The sequence below is a fragment of the Pleurodeles waltl genome, chromosome 6, assembly GCF_031143425.1.
Source record: "Pleurodeles waltl isolate 20211129_DDA chromosome 6, aPleWal1.hap1.20221129, whole genome shotgun sequence".
Classification (NCBI taxonomy): Eukaryota; Metazoa; Chordata; class Amphibia; order Caudata; family Salamandridae; genus Pleurodeles; species Pleurodeles waltl.
In genome coordinates, this window is record NC_090445.1 from 226,649,029 (window position 1) to 226,670,004 (window position 20,976).

Genomic DNA, 20,976 nt, shown 5'->3' on the forward strand with positions numbered 1-20,976 from the left:
CAAATTCTTCCTCTTCTTCCCAACCTGCACACATTAAAAAGCCTTGGTGCTTTGTGTGTAAAAACAGAGGCCATAGGCCAGGGGATAAGTCCTGTCCAGGTAAACCCCCTGAGCCTACCACCACTAATACATCAAGCTCTAGTGCCCCTAGCAGTAGTGGTACTAGTGGTGGGACTGCTGGCAACAGTCAAGCAAAAGGTGTAGTTGGGTTCACTTATGGGTCCATAGTGGAAACTGATGTCATCAGTCCCAAGACAGTTTCTGTCACACCTAGTGGCATTGGCCTTGCCACACTGGCTGCTTGTCCCCTTACAATGGATAAGTACAGGCAGACAGTTTCAATAAATGGTGTTGAGGCCTTGGCCTACAGGGACACAGGTGCCAGTTTCACTTTGGTGACTGAAAACCTAGTGCCTCCTGAACAACACATCATTGGACAACAGTATAAGATTATTGATGTCCATAACTCCACTAAGTTTCTTCCCTTAGCTATAATTCAGTTTAGTTGGGGTGGAGTTACTGGCCCTAAGCAGGTGGTGGTATCACCTAGCTTACCTGTAGACTGTCTCTTAGGTAATGACCTAGAGGCCTCAGGTTGGGCTGATGTAGAGTTTTATGCCCATGCAGCCATGCTGGGCATCCCTGAGGAATTGTTCCCTCTCATTTCAAGTGAAATGAAAAAGCAAAGGAGAGAAGGCCTGAAAACTCAGGATCCCTCTCCATCAACAGGTAAAAAGGGTATCACAGTATCCCCTAACCACCCTACCATTCAGGATACTATTCCTGTGGTGGGAGAAACCTCTCCTGGGGTGGCACCTGTTCCAAGGGAATCATCAGCTGGCAAAGCTGGACTCCCTGAGGTGGAAGTACCTCTCTGTGGGATAACTAACATTGGTGAGAAAAACAGCACCATTTTAGTTAACATGGAGCATCCCTCCAACCCTCCCAGAGAAACTTTAGTGCAGAAACCCTGCACTACCTCACAACACTTAGGACAGCATCCCTGCCCTAGTGTGGAGCTCATAGGACAGCATCCCTGCCCTGCTCCAACTCAAGAGAAACAGCATCCCTGTTGTCTCTTCCAGCAAGATGGACAAAGTTTTTGCCCAGCTATGGCTTTTCTGAGACAGCATCCCTGTCTGGCATTTCCATCACTACAAATAGGTTCAGTGGACAATTCCCACTGCTCTAAACTAAAACTTACTGATAGAAACTCTGAAAATACATCTTCACATTGTTGCTTAGCTAAAAAACTTCAAACAGGGTGGTTTACATCCCCACAGGGAAGTAACCATATAGTGGATGATAAAGGGAGTAACCAGTCTATTGCAGAGCTACTCTCTACTTATCACCACTTAGACAATAAAGTCTCAACTGGCCAAGGTTAGCCTTATTGTCCTTCGTTTGGGGGGGGGTTGTGTGAGAAGGTAGCCTCTTTCTAGCCTTGTTACCCCCACTTTTGGCCTGTTTGTGAGTGTATGTCAGGGTGTTTGTCACTGTTTTCACTGTCTCACTGGGATCCTGATAGCCAGGCCTCAGTGCTCATAGTGAAAACACTATGTTTTCAGTATGTTTGTTATGTGTCACTGGGATCCTGCTAGTCAGGACCCCAGTGCTCATAAGGTTGTGGCCTATATGTATGTGTCACTGGGACCCTGTCACACAGGACCCCAGTGCTCATAGGCGTGCATGTATGTGTTCCCTGTGTGGTGCCTAACTGTCTCACTGAGGCTCTGCTAACCAGAACCTCAGTGGTTATGCTCTCTCATTACTTTCAAATTGTCACTAACAGGCTAGTGACCATTTTTACCAATTTACATTGGCTTACTGGAACACCCTTATAATTCCCTAGTATATGGTACTGAGGTACCCAGGGTATTGGGGTTCCAGGAGATCCCTATGGGCTGCAGCATTTCTTTTGCCACCCATAGGGAGCTCTGACAATTCTTACACAGGCCTGCCACTGCAGCCTGAGTGAAATAACGTCCACGTTATTTCACAGCCATTTTATACTGCACTTAAGTAACTTATAAGTCACCTATATGTCTAACCTTTACCTGGTAAAGGTTAGGGGCAAAGTTACTTAGTGTGTGGGTACCCTGGCACTAGCCAAGGTGCCCCCACATTGTTCAGAGCCAATTCACTGAACTTTGTGAGTGCGGGGACACCATTACACGCGTGCACTACATATAGGTCACTACCTATATGTAGCTTCACAATGGTAACTCTGAATATGGCCATGTAACACGTCTATGATCATGGAATTGCCCCCTCTATGCCATCCTAGCATAGTTGGCACAATCCCATGATCCCAGTGGTCTGTAGCACAGACCCTGGTACTGCCAAATTGCCCTTCCTGGGGTTTCACTGCAGCTGCTGCTGCTGCCAACCCCTCAGACAGGCATCTGCCCTCCTGGGGTCCAGCCAGGCCTGGCCCAGGATGGCAGAACAAAGAACTTCCTCTGAGAGAGGGTGTGACACCCTCTCCCTTTGGAAAATGGTGTGAAGGCAGGGGAGGAGTAGCCTCCCCCAGCCTCTGGAAATGCTTTGTTGGGCACAGAGGTGCCCAATTCTGCATAAGCCAGTCTACACCGGTTCAGGGACCCCTTAGCCCCTGCTCTGGCGCGAAACTGGACAAAGGAAAGGGGAGTGACCACTCCCCTGACCTGCACCTCCCCTGGGAGGTGTCCAGAGCTCCTCCAGTGTGCTCCAGACCTCTGCCATCTTAGAAACAGAGGTGCTGCTGGCACACTGGACTGCTCTGAGTGGCCAGTGCCACCAGGTGACGTCAGAGACTCCTGCTGATAGGCTCCTTCAGGTGTTAGTAGCCTATCCTCTCTCCTAGGTAGCCAAACCCTCTTTTCTGGCTATTTAGGGTCTCTGTCTCTGGGGAAACTTTAGATAACGAATGCATGAGCTCAGCCGAGTTCCTCTGCATCTCCCTCTTCACCTTCTGATAAGGAATCGACCGCTGACCGCGCTGGAAGCCTGCAAACCTGCAACATAGTAGCAAAGACGACTACTGCAACTCTGTAACGCTGATCCTGCCGCCTTCTCGACTGTTTTTCCTGCTTGTGCATGCTGTGGGGGTAGTCTGCCTCCTCTCTGCACCAGAAGCTCCGAAGAAATCTCCCGTGGGTCGACGGAATCTTCCCCCTGCAACCGCAGGCACCAAAAAGCTGCATTTCTGGTCCCTTGGGTCTCCTCTCAGCACGACGAGCGAGGTCCCTCGAATCCAGCGACGCTGTCCAAGTGACCCCCACAGTCCAGTGACTCTTCAGCCCAAGTTTGGTGGAGGTAAGTCCTTGCCTCACCTCGCTGGGCTGCATTGCTGGGAACCGCGACTTTGCAGCTACTCCGGCTCCTGTGCACTTCCGGCGGAAATCCTTCGTGCACAGCCAAGCCTGGGTCCACGGCACTCTAACCTGCATTGCACGACTTTCTAAGTTGGTCTCCGGCGACGTGGGACTCCTTTGTGCAACTTCGGCGAGCACCGTTTCACGCATCCTTGTAGTGCCTGTTTCTGGCACTTCTCCGGGTGCTACCTGCTTCAGTGAGGGCTCTTTGTCTTGCTCGACGTCCCTTCTCTCTGCAGGTCCAATTTGCGACCTCCTGGTCCCTCCTGGGCCCCAGCAGCGTCCAAAAACGCCAAACGCACGATTTGCGTGTAGCAAGGCTTGTTGGCGTCCTTCCGGCGGGAAAACACTTCTGCACGACTCTCCAAGGCGAGAGGGATCCGTCCACCAAAGGGGAAGTCTCTAGCCCTTTTCGTTCCTGCAGAAACCTCAGCTTCTTCTGTCCAGTCGAAGCTTCTTTGCACCCGCAGCTGGCATTTCCTGGGCATCTGCCCATCTCCGACTTGCTTGTGACTTTTGGACTTGGTCCCCTTGTTCCACAGGTACCCTAGATTGGAAATCCACAGTTGTTGCATTGCTGGTTTGTGTCTTTCCTGCATTATTCCTCTAACACGTCCTTAGGGGAACTTTAGTGCACTTTGCACTCACTTTTCAGGGTCTTGGGGAGGGTTATTTTTCTAACTCTCACTATTTTCTAATAGTCCCAGCGACCCTCTACAAGGTCACATAGGTTTGGGGTCCATTCGTGGTTCGCATTCCACTTTTGGAGTATATGGTTTGTGTTGCCCCTATCCCTATGTTTCCCCTTTGCATCCTATTGTAACTATTGTAACTATACATTGTTTGCACTGTTTTCTAAGACTATACTGCATATTTTTGCTATTGTGTATATATATCTTGTGTATATTTCCTATCCTCTCAGTGAGGGTACACTCTAAGATACTTTGGCATATTGTCATAAAAATAAAGTACCTTTATTTTTAGTATAACTGTGTATTGTGTTTTCTTATGATATTGTGCATATGACACTAAGTGGTACTGTAGTAGCTTCACACGTCTCCTAGTTCAGCCTAAGCTGCTCTGCTAAGCTACCATTATCTATCAGCCTAAGCTGCTAGACACCCTATACACTAATAAGGGATAACTGGGCCTGGTACAAGGTGCAAGTACCCCTTGGTACTCACTACAAGCCAGTCCAGCCTCCTACATGAGGCCTCGTCTGAGTTTGTATCACGTGCCGGAGGCGGACAGAGAAGCCTGGGAGCACTGCATTCTCTGTCACAGACGGATGATGATTCGGTGTCAGGGGCTCCAACAAGTCGCAGAAAACAACTGGGAAACGGCTGGGACTGTCAGCCAAATAATAGTTCAGAAGGATAATGGGCAAAGGGGTCGAGAGGGCAATAACTGCTACCAAAATCTATCGTTTTAATGAAAGCACAAACCGAAAAAACACATGAAGGGTACATCACAAAAGTGCAGTGCTTAATTTGTGCTTGTTGTTTCCGGTGCTGAGCACCGGCACTTATTTTTGCGGGCCGGTGCTTATTCTACTGCCTCAACCATTAGCTGCGAGCAAAAGACACACATGGGAAAGACGGAGAAAGAGAAAAACGAAAAAGAGTCACAATTGGAGAAAGCGGAAAGCTGCAAGCGTGAGCTGAAGCGCAGGGAGTGGGTTTAAATGGATTAAAGAGGCCCGAGATGGCTTCAGGATTACGCCGCCTCAGTGTTCAGTGTTCACACATTTAACTGCGGCAGCCGCGTGTTTCAGAGGAGAGCTCTGAGCACCGGCACTTTTTTATTTACAAATTAAGCACTGCAAAAAGGCATGATACAAAGAGGGGAGAAAAGAAAAAGGCTACATTATAAGGATGACAAAACACAAGCACGGCACAATACAAGGACAGCACGATGCAAGGGTGGTACTACACAGTGAGGATACAATACAGGGAGCGCACGATAGAAGGAAAGCAACACATGAGCAGCAGGAGTGCACGAGTACGAGAACACAACACACGTAGGGTACGATATTCGGGTGTGCAGTACAAACATGCAACACAAAGAAGATACAATATGAGTGAACACGATACATGGATTGTCAATAGATGAAGGCAATATAAAGAGACCACAGTACAGACGGCCATACAGAAATGCAACACAATGGGGGCACAATACAGAGAATGTACACTGCATGTGTGTCCAGTACAAGAATCCAGCACAAGGAGAACACAATTCAAGAAAGACACATTTCTGTACTCCTTGCTGAAAGTGCTTCGTGTGGATTGCTCCGGTCAGCGGAACCCACTCCCCACAGAGCCGCTCGGGGTTCCCTGGGGGAAAACAGAGCTGTAGCTCCGGTTGTCCTGTGAAGTGTTTGGTTTGTTTGCCAAGAAATGCTTCTTAGCAGGAAACCAAAGGAGACACGCATAATCTGGGAGATTTAAGAGCTGCAGACAGGCTCTGAAGGGGTGGCACAACCACCCACCAAGAAATCAGACACCCTCAGGCTGGCACTGAGGTAAAAACCCTGCGCCGGAATGTCCTGAGGGCGCCACCCTAGTCTCTCTGGGCTGTGCCATAGATTGCTCCTCAGTGAGCGACACCGAGGGTATCAGAGCGGGCGAAGGGTGTTCAGCTGAAGAAGTGAAACTTAGATGCGCCCCGGAGACGCAGGGGTAAGGGCGGCAGAGGCCTGCACTCACGGGAACACAGCAGTGCTTAATTTGCTCAGCACCGACACTTAAATGCCAACGCCGATACTTATGACAGTCTGTCACAGTTGCTTATTAATGAAATAAACATTTAAAAGGGGTAATGCCTGCTGCCCAAGAAACCTCATAGTTAGGGGGCTTGGAATAGTCTGAATTGTCACTCTTATAGGAGCGTGATGGTTAGGAGTTGTGTTGGTCCTGGCACTGGCAGGGCTGGCAGGGGCCATGGGTGGCGCAAGCCGCAGTGAGCACCAGACGAGGGCCCTGGCACTTCTAATTTTTTTTTTTTTACAAATTAAGCACTGGAACAGAGGCGGGTCTGTGCCAAGCTGGGGCTTCTAAAGACATGCCAGGGCTTGGCAAGAGACTCTTCCGTATCAGGCCCAGCCTCACCCTCGGCGGTGTCTCTGGGGTTTCGGAGGCACCCGCCTTCCAGGAAGTCTGTCTCCCCGGTCCCCATGGGCCGGGCCGCCTCGACGTGAGAACCTCGGCCAGTGATGGAGGAAGGCGTACGTGCGAAGCGCGGATTGAAACAGCCGTCATGGAAGAGAGGGTTGTTAAAGGAACACAGCCTAAGCTTGTGCACCTTATAGAAGCATAGAGTGGGTTCGAAGAGTTGACATAGAAACTAATCCGGTGAGAAGACTCAGGTATGTAAGCATGTATGCACTGAAGGGAATGATGGTACTGTGTTATATCTACAGGCTGTACAATAAGTGGAAGTAGGCTTCAGAACGGTGCTCTCACAGAGAGCGCTCACAACAGGACACGTTGTTTGGGTAGGACAGTGCAGGATTAAGACAAAAACAGAAGGGTAACAAAGTGTCCTCTCGACAACCAGAGTGTACACAGAATACAACGGATTCAAGAAGGCAGGGGCAGGTGGGGCTCTTGTCCTTGGCCTCGTCCTTTAGAGGGCATCATGCTCCGGCTACAAAATGAATACACTTAGTGAAAATATCCATGGTGAGGCGGCAGAGCCGCCGCGCCACGTGAGCTGTCTGGTAAAGTTAAACACTTTCAGCAGAATGCATACCTTCTTTATAGACTGAGGTATCCCTAGACCATAGTTTAGCCCTGCAAAAAGATTCTGAACTGCACCTTTAAAAAGTTCGACAGGCCTCAGTAGAAAAACCACATAGGTTGATTTGCCAAATGCTAAGGGGTAGCAAAAAAAGTCGTCACGCACCTATTTCCCCAGTGACATCACAGGGATGACTGCTTGTCACAGTCTCTGCCCTTAACTGTCTCCTATTTAGCTGCCGAGGAGCTAGCGGAAGGCCAAGGTTTAAAAACTAGGAAAAGTAAACACGAACCTCTGTGTCAAGTTCGTGCTGCTGCTGATTTCATGAACCCCGAGGCCAGAAGCAGTAAGCAGGGTGTCAGGACTATCACAGGACAAGCCAGGTGTCCTAGCTGCTGCCCAAAGCTACACCCCATTGACATCCATGAAGGGTCAATCAATGGATACAGAGGAGGAGAGGGAATATTCCCAGACGAGCTGATAGGTTTGTGAGAGAGGAGGTGACAGAGAACAAGGAAGGTGTGAAGTGGTGGAAGTCAGGACAGAATGAGGGGAATGGAGAAAGGTACGAAAAAATCAAAGTGCCTGGAAGACGTAAACGAAAGGGGACAAAGGCACTGAAGAAGGAGATGGGTGGAGCAAATTAAATTACGAAAATAAATAAAAGCCATGAAACTGTGGGATTTTGGAAAAACAAGCAGAGGAGTGGAAACTTTGTAAAAGAGGAAGGCAGGTGTATAAACACAGGTTCTTCGAAGAAGCAAAAGTGAAGTAGGCGGTGAAGGAGTGCCTTGAAGCAAATCCTGAGTTAAACATTTAATCACACGCTGCCATATATAAGGCTTGTACTAAACTATGTTCAGATAGGAGTAAATCTTTGGCACTGAGATAAAATGTCATTGCACAACCGTGTTCATAGGCACTTTAAAATATCACGGTCACAGTCATTGCGCAGCCTGGAGTAAAGCTGGTGGCTTGCAGCAAAGGTTTAGAGGTAGGGGGAGGGTGGGCGCCTTGAAGGAGAGGATTAGAGACTGTGGAGAGCAGGCGCCTTGAAGAGGAGGATTAGAGGCTGGTACAGGCAGGTGCCTTGAAGCACATGCTTGGAAGTAGGGGCAGAGTGGGCGCTCTGAAGAGGAGATTAGAAGCAGGCGGAAAGCAGGCACACTGAAGGGAAGGACTGGGGTAAGTGGAGGACGAGTTCCCTAAATGGGGATGATCAGAGGCAGGTGGAAGGGGGCTTCCTGGAAGGAAGGATCTGAGGTAGCTGCAGGTGGGTGCCTCGAAAAGTCAGGTTAAGCGTAGATGGAGAGCAGGCCCTTTGAAGCAGAGGTCTGGAAGCTGGTGGACAGCAGGAGCCTTCAAGCAGAATAAAGAGATGACTGACGGTACGTGGAGCACAGGCCCCTTGAAGAGGAGGACTAGAGGCAGGTGGAGATCAGGTGTCAATCCAGAGACCTGGAGAGGTGGGGTGGTCGAGTGGGAGGAGGAGAGCAGATATCTTCAAGAGTGTGAGGAGGAGCATTTGAGGAGAGTGGGTGACCTGAAGGTTCTGATGGGTGCAGTGCTTAGTTTGACTTGGTGCTTGCAGGTGGGGCACTCCGGTCCTCATTTTTGGGGGCTAGAACGTATTTTTCCCTAAAAAAACTTTGATCCAGAGCAAATGAGAGAAAAACATAACATGGAGAAAGAAGGAGGAAGGGAAAGGCAGTGACAAATTTAGAAGGAGAGATAAAAAGAAAGCAGCACGAGTGAGATAAAGAGGCAGGTAGTGTCTGATGATGGATTAAAGAGAAATCAAAACTAAGCAATCTTGGTATTTGGCACCCTGATCTTCAATAGAACCGACCTCAAGCTTTTGATCAAAACGTTGGGCCCGAATATACATATTAAGCGGTCCTTGGGTGACCAGAAAGCATGGAAAATTGGCAGATATCTGAAAGCAGACTTCACAGACTTGTGAAAAGTGTGCATGATTTCAAGAATGAAGACAAAACAGTTTCACAGAAAAGAGGAAGGAGAAGAAAAGGGGCACCGTGATTGGTGAAGGTGTGCAGAATTCAGGGAATGCATAGACAACAGGTGCCTCTTAAAGTTGAAGGTGTTAAGGATTCAAGCAATGTAGCAAGGACTAGCGCCATGGAAAGATGGAAGGTTTGCAGGCTTCAGGAAAGGCAGGGGGAACAGATACGACAGTTGTACAGCACTGGCAACAGGCAGGAGGATAGGATGAAGGGAGGGAGATAGGACGGAAGACAGGGAGAACAGGTACCTTGAAGAGGCGGAAGGCATAGTCATCATCCATGTCAATGTTGATCATCCTGAGCATATTCTTGATCTCCTTGAAGCTCATCTTGTTGTCCTTGTTTTCATCGGCCTGATGCAGGTAGTCCCTGATCCAAATGCAGAGGCGATAAGGAAAACTAACGTACAAGCCACACTGCCTTCTTGCACTGGATCTTGCACCTACCATTTCACTAATCGTAGAGCACACATATTGTACAAGGCATCACAATAAATACTTGAGGCACCCTTCTTTGTTGATCTCTGTTCACATAGCTTCAGCTGGAAATATTACCTGCCAATAGTATTTAGACATAGACACATGTAGTATAAAATGGAATGATCAAATGTGGGACTGTTATAACCCTGGTTTCTCTGTAAAGGCGCTGTGTGGCTCCTTGGCTACATACCTCTATCTATGAGGCACTTTTGATCTAACCTCTACATGGCATGGCTTGCATCCTGGTTCTATGTGCATCTTGTTCTCTAAGGATACAAGGCATTTCTATTACAGTCACAGGAACTCATGCAGTCATTGTAGGAAAGTACCATGTATGTATGTATGTATGTAGATATATTTATAAAGCGCATTCCGGCTCACACAGAGCATCTTGCCTGGCATGTTAGCCCCATTTTTACTTGTATGTATGTTTGTTTTTGCCTGTGTCACTGGGATCCTGCTAGCCAGGACCCAAGTGCTCATAAAGTGTGCCCTGTATGTGTTCCCTGTGTGGTGCCTAACTGTATCACTGAGGCTCTGCTAACCAGAACCTCAGTGTTTATGCTCTCTCTGCTTTTAAAATTGTCACTGCAGGCTAGTGACTAATTTTACCAATTCTGATTGGCACACTGGAACATCCTTATAATCCCCTAGTATATGGTACCTAGATACCCAGGGTATTGAGGTTCCAGGAGATCCCTATGGGCTGCAGCATTTCTTTCGCCACCCATAGGGAGCTCAGACAATTGTTACACAGGACTGCCACTGCAGCCTGAGTGAAATAACGTCCACGTTATTTCACAGCCATTTTTCACTACACTTAGGTAACTTATAAGTCACCTATATGTCTAACCCTCACTTGGTGAAGGTTAGGTGCAAAGTTACTTAGTGTGAGGGCACCCTGCCACTAGCTAGGGTCAATGTAGCGTCACAATGGTAACTCCGAACATGGCCATGTAACATGTCTAGGATCATTCTGGTATTGGGGGAACAATTCCATGCATCCCCGGGGCTCCAGCATAGAGCCCGGGTCCTGCCAAACTAGCTCTCTGGGGTTTTCTCTGCAACTACCACTGCTGCCCACCCTCAGACAGGTTTCTCCCCCCCCCGGGGCCTGGGCAGCCCAGTCCCAGGAAGGCAGAACAAAGAATTTCCTCTGAGAGAGGGTGTTACACCCTCTCCGTTTGGAAAAAGGTGTGAAGGGCTGGGAGGAGTAGCCTCCCCCAGCCTCTGGAAATGCTTTGAAGGGCACAGATGGTGCCCCCCTTGCATAAGCCAGTCTGCACCGGTTCAGAGATCCCCCCCAGCCCTGCTCTGGCGCGAAACTGGACAAAGGAGAGGGGAGTGACGACTTCCCTGTCCAGCACCTCCCCAGGGGAGGTGCCCAGAGCTCCTCCAGTGTGTCCCATACCTCTGCCATCTTGAATGCAGAGGTGTAAGGGCACAATGGAGACCTCTGAGAGGCCAGTGCCAGCAGGTGATGTCAGAGACCCCTCCTGATAGGTGCTTACCTCTCTCTGTAGCCAATCCTCCTCTGTGGGATATTTAGGGTCTCTCCTGTGGGTTTCTCGTCAGATAACGAATGCAAGAGCTCACCAGAGTTCCTCTGCACTTCCCTCTTCGACTTCTGCCAAGGATCAACCGCTGACTGATCCAGGACGCCTGCTAAACCACAACAAAGTAGCAAGAAGACTACCAGCAACATTGTAGCGCCTAATCCTGCCGGCTTTCTCGACTGTTTCCTGGTGGTGCATGCTCTGAGAGCTCTCTGCCTTCACCCTGCACTGGAAGCCGAGAAGAAATCTCCAGTGGGTCGACGGAATCTTCCCCCTGCTAACACAGGCACCAAACTTCTGCATCACCGGTCCGCAGGGTCCCCTCTCATCTCGACAAGCGTGGTCCTTGGAACATAGGAGCTGGATCCAAGTGACCCTCACAGTCCAGTGGTCCTTCTGCCTAAAGGTGGTGGAGGTAAGTCCTTGCCTACCCATGCCAGACAGTAATCCTGTGCACCGCGTGATCTTCAGCTGCTAGGGCTTCGGTGCACTTTTGCAAGGATTCCTTTGTGCACAGCACAGCCCAGGTCCCCAGCACTCTGTCCTGCATTGCTCAACTAGCTGAGTTGACCACCGCCTTTGTGGCACCCTCTGTTGTTGTGCTGAGATGACCGTCATGTTCAGCTTTCTTGTACGCCTGTTCAGGTGCTTCTGAGGGTGCTGCCTGCTTCTGCGTGGGCTCTCTGTGTTGCTGAGCGTCCCCTCTATCTCCTCGTCCAAGTGGCGACCTTCTGGCCCTTCCTGGGCCCGGGCAGCACCCTTTATCTCTAACCGCGGCCCTTGCAGCTAGCAAGGCTTGTTTGCAGTCTTTCTGCGTGGAAACAACTCTGCATTCTCCAGCACACCATGGGACATCTTCTGACCAAAGGAGAAGTTCCTGGCACCTTCCGTTGTTGCAGAATCTTCAGCTTCTTCCACCAGGAGGCAGCCCTTTTGCACCTTCATCCGGGGTTTAGTGGGCTCCTGTCCCCCCTGGACACTTGCGTGACACTTGGTCCCCTTCCTTTGCAGGTCCTCAGGTCCAGGATTTCATCTTCAGTGCTTTGCAGTCAGTTGTTGTCCTTGCAGAATCCCCTATCTCGACTTTACTGTCTTTCTGGGGTAGTAGGGTAACTTTACTCCTACTTTTCAGGGTCTTGGGGTGAGGTATCTTGGACACCCTTAGTGTTTTCTTACACTTCCAGCGACCCTCTACACACCACACTAGGCCTGGGGTCTCTTCGTGGTTCGCATTCCACTTTCCGAGTATATGGTTTGTGTTGGCCCTAGACCTATTGTCTCCTATTGCATTCTATTGTGTTCTACAGTGTTTGCACTACTTTTCTAACTGTTTACTTACCTGATTTTGATCTGTGTGTATATTTTGTGTATTTTACTTACCTCCTAAGGGAGTATATCTTCTGAGATACTTTTGACATATTGTCACTAAAATAAAGTACCTTTATTTTTAGTAACTCTGAGTATTGTGTTTCTTATGATATAGTGCTAAGTGATATAAGTGGTATAGTAGGAGATTTGCATGTCTCCTAGTTCAGCCTAAGTTGCTCTGCTATAGCTACCTCTATCAGCCGAAGCTGCTAGAACACTACTAATCTGCTAATAAGGGAAAACTGGACCTGGCACAAGGTGTAAGTACCACAAGGTACTCACTATAAGCCAGGCCAGCCTCCTACAGTCATACTGTTTCTATACTGGTCTGTGGGTATGGCCATTGCCTAAAGACAAAGAAACCACACATACACACTTGGTGTCTGTCACAGCCAAGCAAACTCACAACTGTACACAAACATGACTCTCACACACACACACACACACACGCACACACAAGGTTTTAATAACAGTATACATTAAAACTGTATAATACATGCACCCAGGCTATTTGTATAGATTTGGGTGACCTGGAATAGTCCAAATTGTCACATTTGTAGGAGTGTGATGGTTAGTAGTTGGAACTGGCATTGGCAGTGCTGACAAGGGACATGGGGGTGCATGCTGCAGCGGCCTCCTAAGAAATACCCTGGCTCTTATTTATTTTTTTTTTTTTCAAATTAAGCACTGGTTCCATCTTTACTCCACCAAGGAGAGGGCACAGCGTCTCCCTTCCTGGAGTGCTATACACAGAGGTGTTGTGCACCTACTCTCAGAGGCATCTCTGAGAAAGGTGAGGCAACAACTAATATGTCCATATACTCCTGGGTCCACCTAAATGTTGTTCTACAAAAAGAATATCTGACGGGAAGACATGTGGACTTTGACAGTGGCTGTGAGCCAAAGTTTAGGGGAAGGTGCGCCAGGGTCCTACCTCTGGCCCTGAACTCACCCACCTACGTTGGTAGCCCTGAGTGGTGACTATCTGCATGACACATTTCAAAGTGCACATAACAATCAGCAGGTTCAGCGACTCCTCTGCATCCTCTGACTCTCTCTCTGCACCTCCATGAGGACATGGAGTCTCACGGAATCCTCCTGGCAGTGGCTCACCAGGCCTTATAACAAATATTTACAGCCCTTGGGTCCCCAAAAGAGTTGAACCTTCCTTCAGGATGACATTTTCTCCATATTTGAGAACCTCTCGAAGGGGTGATGACCATTCTCTGCCCACAGGTCTGTCCAGTTCACAAATACCCATGCTCTTTTAAAGTAACAAATTAGCATGTAGTAGTCCCCATCAGCCATCCTCTGGTCATAACCCCTTACATCATTTCTCCTGCCTGAAGGAGATACATTGTTTGGACCAGTCCAGGGCTTCAACACTTGTGGCTTGCTCTAAACTATGCAAAACCTTGCACCTGCTGTAGTCTCAAGGCACGTCCTATTCATATCCAAAGATACATGTAGGGAAGGCGCCCCTACACTAAAGTAGGAGTCAAAATCTTAAAGCTACAGCAGTGGAGAAGGTGTGTTAGTAAATTCTTGCATAGAAATAAAAGAAGAGAAATCAACTATTCAAAGGAATTTTTATCACATTCCAGGAACATTCTGGGCACAGGATGAAGGCATCAAAACAGTGAGCTGAGGCAAACATCCCTGCTGGACTGAACCTACTACAGATATCCCATGAGCCTGGCTGGTCTGGTGAGAAATAGCACCTCGAGCCTCAAGGTAAAACCACCCAAAGCTGGCGGGCCCCTTTACAAGCTGGCTAGCAGTAGTTGCAGAATTCAATATCTCAACCTTCTTCAGAGGCATTTAGATAGAGGATGAATGCCCCGAGCAGGGATGCTCACAGGCTGGTTTGGAGTCTGAGTAATGTTCTTGACGAGCCTTATATAGTGGGTATATATAATCCTTCACTGTCTGCCTCACCTGGGTGCTAAAGGAACGTTTGTAATAGAGCAACATGCTCTGGCTCTAAACCACTCACAGGAACATTGGTATCAGTTCTTTACATAAAAACACGGAAGTGCTGGTACTCTGTTAGCTATTCAGAAGTGCTGGCACATTCCTATTAAATGTATTGCACCAGAGGCCAAGCAGTGCTAGCACTCTCCCTTTCAAACTAAATAAATGGAGGTGCTCAGGACCTGACAGTACCTGTCCATTTAAAGCTCTCCCTGGTGGTTTTGTCAATAACTAGGGCAAATGACCTGATATCTGTGAGGTATACGAGATGTCTGTGCCACCTATATTTCTTTATTTCTCATTCATGGCGCCTACACATTCCAGGTGAGCACCACACCCAAACATACATAGATGGAATCACGTGTAATGAGTCTGTCCTAGCCCAGCTTCACAACGGAAACATACATGGGAGTCTTCAAAATTCAAACAATCAAAAAGTTATAGACAGGCATTTTATATCACAGATATAAATCCCATATTTGTGGTAGTTCGTGGTAAATAATGCCATTCAAATAACTTCAGATTCGTTTTCTCTTTTTATTTCTTATACAGAATGCATATTCTTCAAAACACATTACTGTGTCCTTGATAAGAGCATACACTTCAACCAACATGTTTCACCCATTGTGATATTTATGTCTAGGGCTTTCTCAAGGCTAAACAAGATTCATCACGTACATTCTTGCCAAATACATCTAAACAATCAACTTCCTATACTAAAACAAGTCTAGTGATCACGTCAAATCAGGGACAAGCACAAATAAACAGCAAGTGCAGGAGGTGTGCACTTAATTGAAAAAGTGTAATAATGGCACTTCTGTAAGCACCAAGTGCCACTTAAGAACGAAATAATAACTGTGCTTCAAACCAAATTACCTCAGAGTCATAGTAGAAGGAAAGTGCCAAATTGAGTCTCCAATGCCAGTACTTCTCATCACTGTCTTGTTATCCACACATAAAGTGTTTCAACAATGTTTATTAACACACTCTCTTGTTTGCTGAGCAATTCGTAAACTACTGCAGTTTATAACTTGTTATTTATGCAACTCTTTTCATGAATTGCAAACTGAGGCTCCTTGGATTGAGCTACTGGAATCAATGAGCCAAGAACGCTTAATGAACACAGTCATATGTGCTTTTTTTAAATTTATGCATGTTGTGGAATCAATCAATCAATCAGGATTTATAAAGGGTGGCTAATAATCCGAAAGGGTATCCAGGTGCTTGCAGGTCACAGAGGCTTATTCGAACAGCCAGTTCTTGAGGGCCATTTGGAATTCCAGAAGTGAGGTGATGGCCTGGAGTTGTGTGGGGAGGCTGTTCCAGGTTTTTACTGTGACGTGAGAGAAGGAGCATCCTCCACTTCTGCTTTGGTAGATGCAGGGTGTATGGGCAAGTGAAAGAGAGGCAGAGCATAGTCTTCCCGTCAGTTGGTGGAAGTTCAGTTGGTGGTTAATGTACGCAGGTCCTTGGTTGTGTAGAGCCTTGTGTGTGTGACTCAGCAGCTTGAATTGGCATCTCTTCTGTACGAGTAGCCTGTAGAGATGCCTGAGGTGGGGTGTGATGTGGGTTTGACGGGGAAGTACAAGGATGAGTCTGGCTGCAGCGTTCTGTATGCTCTGAAGTCTCTGTAGTAGGTGCATTGCGATTCCTGTGTAGAGGGCGTGGCTCTAGTCCGGTCGGCTGGTAGTGAGGGCCTATGTCACGGTGCGTCTCGTGTGCAGAGGTATCCACTTGAAGATCTTGCGTAGCATGCGTAGAGTGAGGAAGCAGGCAGAGGAGATGACGTTTATCTGTGATTTCATGGTGAGCTTGTTGTCAATGACGATTCCGAGGTTTCTGGCATGGCTGGTGGGAGTGGGTGTGGGTCCTAGGTCTGATGGCCACCAGGAGTCGTTCCATGTGTTGGTGCTGTTGACAAAGATCAATACTTCTGTCTTGTCTGTGTTCAGCTGCAGGCAGTTGTTCTTCATCCAATCAGTGACACTTGTCATGTATCTATGGAAGGTGGTTCTAGTGGTGGAGAGTTCGTCGGAGAGTGAGAGGATGAGTTGGGTGTCGTCTGCATAGGAAATTATGTTGAGAGCGTGGGAACTGTTGATGTTGTCCGGTGGGGTCAAATATGCATTGAAAAGCATGGGGCTGAGGGATGGGTGTAATGTTTTAATGACCTGATATCATCATTGGCTATTTACGAATCTGTATTAAAATGTTAGGCTTTCAGATTGCCATATTGTAACACAAAATTCTGGAAACTGTACTTTACTTCACAGTTTGTACAGTGTTTTTCTATGGATGTCCATGGTTCTTTTTAGGGTCGAGCCTGCGTTGCGTGCGCTCGCGCATGCGTATCGCAGCAAGACTCTTTTGTATTTAGAAAAGGGCTCGGAGCCCTGTCAACTTCACGTCAGTGTCTTTTATTGGTTCGTGGGCTTCCCTAATAAAATCTAATTGCTTTCATTAGTCGAAGGCACCCATATGTCATACCTTTTCCGGTGGCAAGCCCTCCTCGAGCGCAGCGACCAAGTACAGAAAACATGCGAGGCTTGGTGTTTTCCATCGGGCTCGTGGACTTTTTTTTCTCTAATTTACGAGCGCGATCTCGCTTGGAAGTCGAGCACTTTACATACTTGATTTCACTTTTTTGGGTTATGTACATAAATGCACTTTTGCCCGATAGGTGAAAAGTCGGGTTAAGAGTTTACAACGCGATCAGCTCTAACATGAGCAAACGCAAGACCCGTTGCATTGTAAATGCTTGTTTAGGTCTTGCCTACTAAACAGCACAAGCTGGCAGGCTTAAAAAAAACAACTGGGAACCTACAGAGTGCTTACAGCCAGCCCAGTGCTTTCCACTGGTTGGCTTTATTATCAATCTCATTTAAGTGCTTCTTATGAAATGGCTTGCCTTCCTCTTCTTGTGTTTGTTCCCTCACTGGAGCATAGCCTCTTTACGATCCATTTGATTTGCTGATTTGTATCCTTCCTTTGCACAAAATTAGGGAACTACTATATTTTGTTTTTCTTGTAGTACTCCATGACAATGCTCTTGTTTTCTAGTTCCCTCCCTTGCTTATTGCTCTCTCCCTCAAATACCTTACCTTTGCTGTGCTGCTCTTCACCTGTCCAGCTTCTCGGTAAAAACACAGCAACATGTATGTTTGTGCTGTGATATGGCTGAAGCAAAACAAAATGATAATGGATGGAATGCTGAAAATTTTAAAACACTCACTCCCAGTCATGTAGTAAGGTTGCTGTGCTAGGATACAAGCACATTATTTTAGCTTAGGCCTGCAGCTTGTGCTCTTTCACCTAGATACATTGCATTTTAATAATGTTTATTATTTTAGCAAAGGCTTTGTTTAGTGGAAGCTGTTTTTATTATTTTATCAGTTGTCCTTTCGAGTAGACTTTTGTTATTCTTTTCTTGCAAGACATATTCACTCTGTGCTTTATTCAAGGCTGACTACGATAAGCTTATTAGTTATTGTTGGTACAAAGCGTTCATCAAGCCTCCAACTCTTATACACTGAGATATATGTGTTGTCACGTCAGGGCAGTTTCTCAGAACAACTGATGTTTTATTATAAAACACCTCACTGCCCCCTTTACGTTACAGGGGGTTTTCTGTCAGTTGCCATCATTTGCTGCATGCCGACTTTGCAGTTTCTGCCAAGATCTGACACCTCCTCTGCTCATATGTGGGCGGACATGCAGCAGATCAAAAGACCTACAACCACAGGTATGGGGGATGGGTTCCTTCCAGGGGGCCTGACAGGCAGATGAGGGTTTACACTGCCAAGCTCCTGTATAGAATATTAGTAGTGCAGGTAGGGATTCTAGAACCATTATTGTGACAGTATGGTGGGACTTTTCCTAGGTTTCACTTTCCTCATCACTGTTTTGTGTTTATTATGTTTTAGCATCCTCATAATCACAATACATGCCTTTTTACGCAGAATGCAGTTGATTCAGTAAAACTTATTGAACCTAGTCCTGCTTGTCTTTGCCTGTGTGAGACATGTGTGACTGAGAGAAAGGGGCAAGATCTATCCCAGCACAATTTCCCTGAGAAATCTAAGACGTCATCCAAAGGGCTGCCACAAATCACTTTTACCCCTGGGATCTGGGGAGGTGCTGCTAGCTGGCCAAAAAGGTTAGGCCAACAGCTGTCACACAGCACATGATCAGACTCAGTCCCCCGTGCATAGTGGTGCTGCCACTTAAATCCATCAGTCTTGTTACCATAACGGGAGTCACTTTACGATAGTTTACAGATCTGGGTTAAATCCATCGTTCTTTTGCTCACCATGCCACCCTAGTTTGGACCAGCCACATGTAAATCAGTCTTGACCATGCTACCCAAGGGAACAGTCCAGCCCAAACTGCCTGGCCAGGTCCTCCCTGGACCGGAAACAAGCCTTCTGGGGTATCACCCCTCATCAGCCAGGCAAGCTTGAATCCAGTGGCACAGTGAACAAAGGGACCCACGCCTGGGCATTCCTTGTCCACTGAGGGCAACTTTAGCAAGACAAAAGGATGATGGAAAGAGTGCGGAAACTTTTCAAACACTCTCCCCAGTCACAGATCTGGGTTAAATCCATTGTTCCTTTGCTCACCATTCCACCCAGGTTTGGACCCAGCCATATACAAATCAGTCTTGACCCTGCTCCCAATGGGAAAGTTCAGCCCGAACTGCCTGGCCAGGTCTTCCCTGGACCGGAAACAAGCATCCTGGGACCGGTTTTAGGGTATCATCTCTCATCTGCCAAGCTATCTTGAAACGACTGGCACAGTGAGCAAGGAACACATGTCTGGGTGTACCCTGGCCACTGAGGGAGACTCTAGCAACACAAAGGGATGATGAACGGAGTGCTGAAACCTTTCAAACACTCACCCCCAGTCTCAGATCTGATATGGCTGAATAGCAGACTTTTATGGATTGCACTACCCATAGTGTATCAGAAGACGGATTTTGGCACACAAAGGCTTTTATGGTGCTAGGAGAAAGCCCACCTGCTGCACTCAGTCAGCTGACATCTGAGGCAGAAATTGTACTTAGTATGATAATTCTACTGAAAGCACAAAAATCAGCTCCCTGGGCTTCTATGGAGGACCACAAGGTTGAATCCTGTGCAAAGTAAATTAGGCCTTGGCCTTGGAAAGCATTTCTTTTTACATTCTGACACCTTCTTATTCTTTTGTAAATTCTGTTCAGAACAATATATCTTTATTACAATCTGATTGTGTCTTTTAAACATATTTAGTGCCCATTCTTTAGATTTGGCATATAATGCTAATAGAAATAGGACTACTAAGGAATGATAAACGTAGTCTAACATTCCATGATGTACTGCATGGACAGAGTAGACAGACTTGCATGCACAAGACAGCAACTTTGAAAGGACTAATGTCTCACTCTATGAAAGACCACCCATTGGTTTGTTGGCTAATTTTGGCATACTACGTGGAGGATGTGCATCCCATACCAAGAAAAATCCAATGAATTGTATACTGGGGTAGAGCTATTAGACTGGATATAACGTAATAGTTGCTTTCAAATTTTTTTTCCCAATTTTTATTTACAGATATCTGAGGATGTTATATATGTACCGAAACGCACAGCACTTTGATTACATACATGATGACTGAAGCAACAGGAGTATTACTGAATTATGGATTAGCGATGTTGGAGAATGGTTTGAACCCAACAATATTAATTGATTGAAAACATGCATGAAGTTATGGAGATTGATAATACATTTAATTATTAATGAAAATTACTATTCTAGTCTGATTTCTCACTAAATGGGTCCTCCTATTACATCGATGCAAATAACACATCACTGGACAAACAATGAAAAACTTGCACCTGGGACTGACATTTTTTTAAATGCAGAATAAGTAAAATGAGTCCTATTTTAGCATGTAAAAAAATTGTAACATGGAGGTTTTATGACTAGCACTGTCAAACGTGGTTTCGGAGCACAAAGACTCTTTAGTAATACTTAATGCAGAGTAAGCATGCAACCTTGAAGCCTTTTATAATAGCAGGGGGCAAATCTGAACAATTTTTGGCTCTAAAACAATTCAAGTCCATCTTTCACAGTAGCCGCACCCTAATCTGTTCTTGCGTCAAGGATTGGTTCAACCTTACATAACCTAACTATAAAGCATGCAGGACCACCCGGCGTCCAGTTGAGGCTCCCTCACCTCTGTCCAGGGTGGGGTATCTGGCATTATAGCCTTGCCTTGAAATTTACAGAACTTACAGCTGCAAAAACACACAAAGGAAGTGCAGAATTCTGCGTGGACGTCAAGGTACAAGCAAAGCGTCTCTTTCAAACTGCGGGGGCGGGGAGTTGGATTTTCTTCAGCATGTGAAACAGTCATGGAAAGGGCATGGGCGTCAATACAACAAAATGTCAGGGGTAGCAGAAGTGACATCACACGCCCTTTGAACTCCACTTTCGTCCACAGA

The 20,976-nt window shown here is 47.0% G+C and overlaps 1 protein-coding gene across 3 annotated transcripts in view; it reads right to left on the reverse strand.

Annotated features, from left to right (window-relative positions):
* The window catches only part of PLCD3 (phospholipase C delta 3), a 452,490-nt gene that overhangs the window by 121,159 nt on the left and 310,355 nt on the right, over nucleotides 1-20,976 (reverse strand). For all 3 annotated transcript variants that reach the window (XM_069237951.1, XM_069237953.1, XM_069237952.1), the window contains one exon: nucleotides 9,367-9,496. In XM_069237951.1, the coding sequence (XP_069094052.1) occupies nucleotides 9,367-9,496 (130 nt within the window). The remainder of the gene's footprint in view (nucleotides 1-9,366; nucleotides 9,497-20,976) is intronic.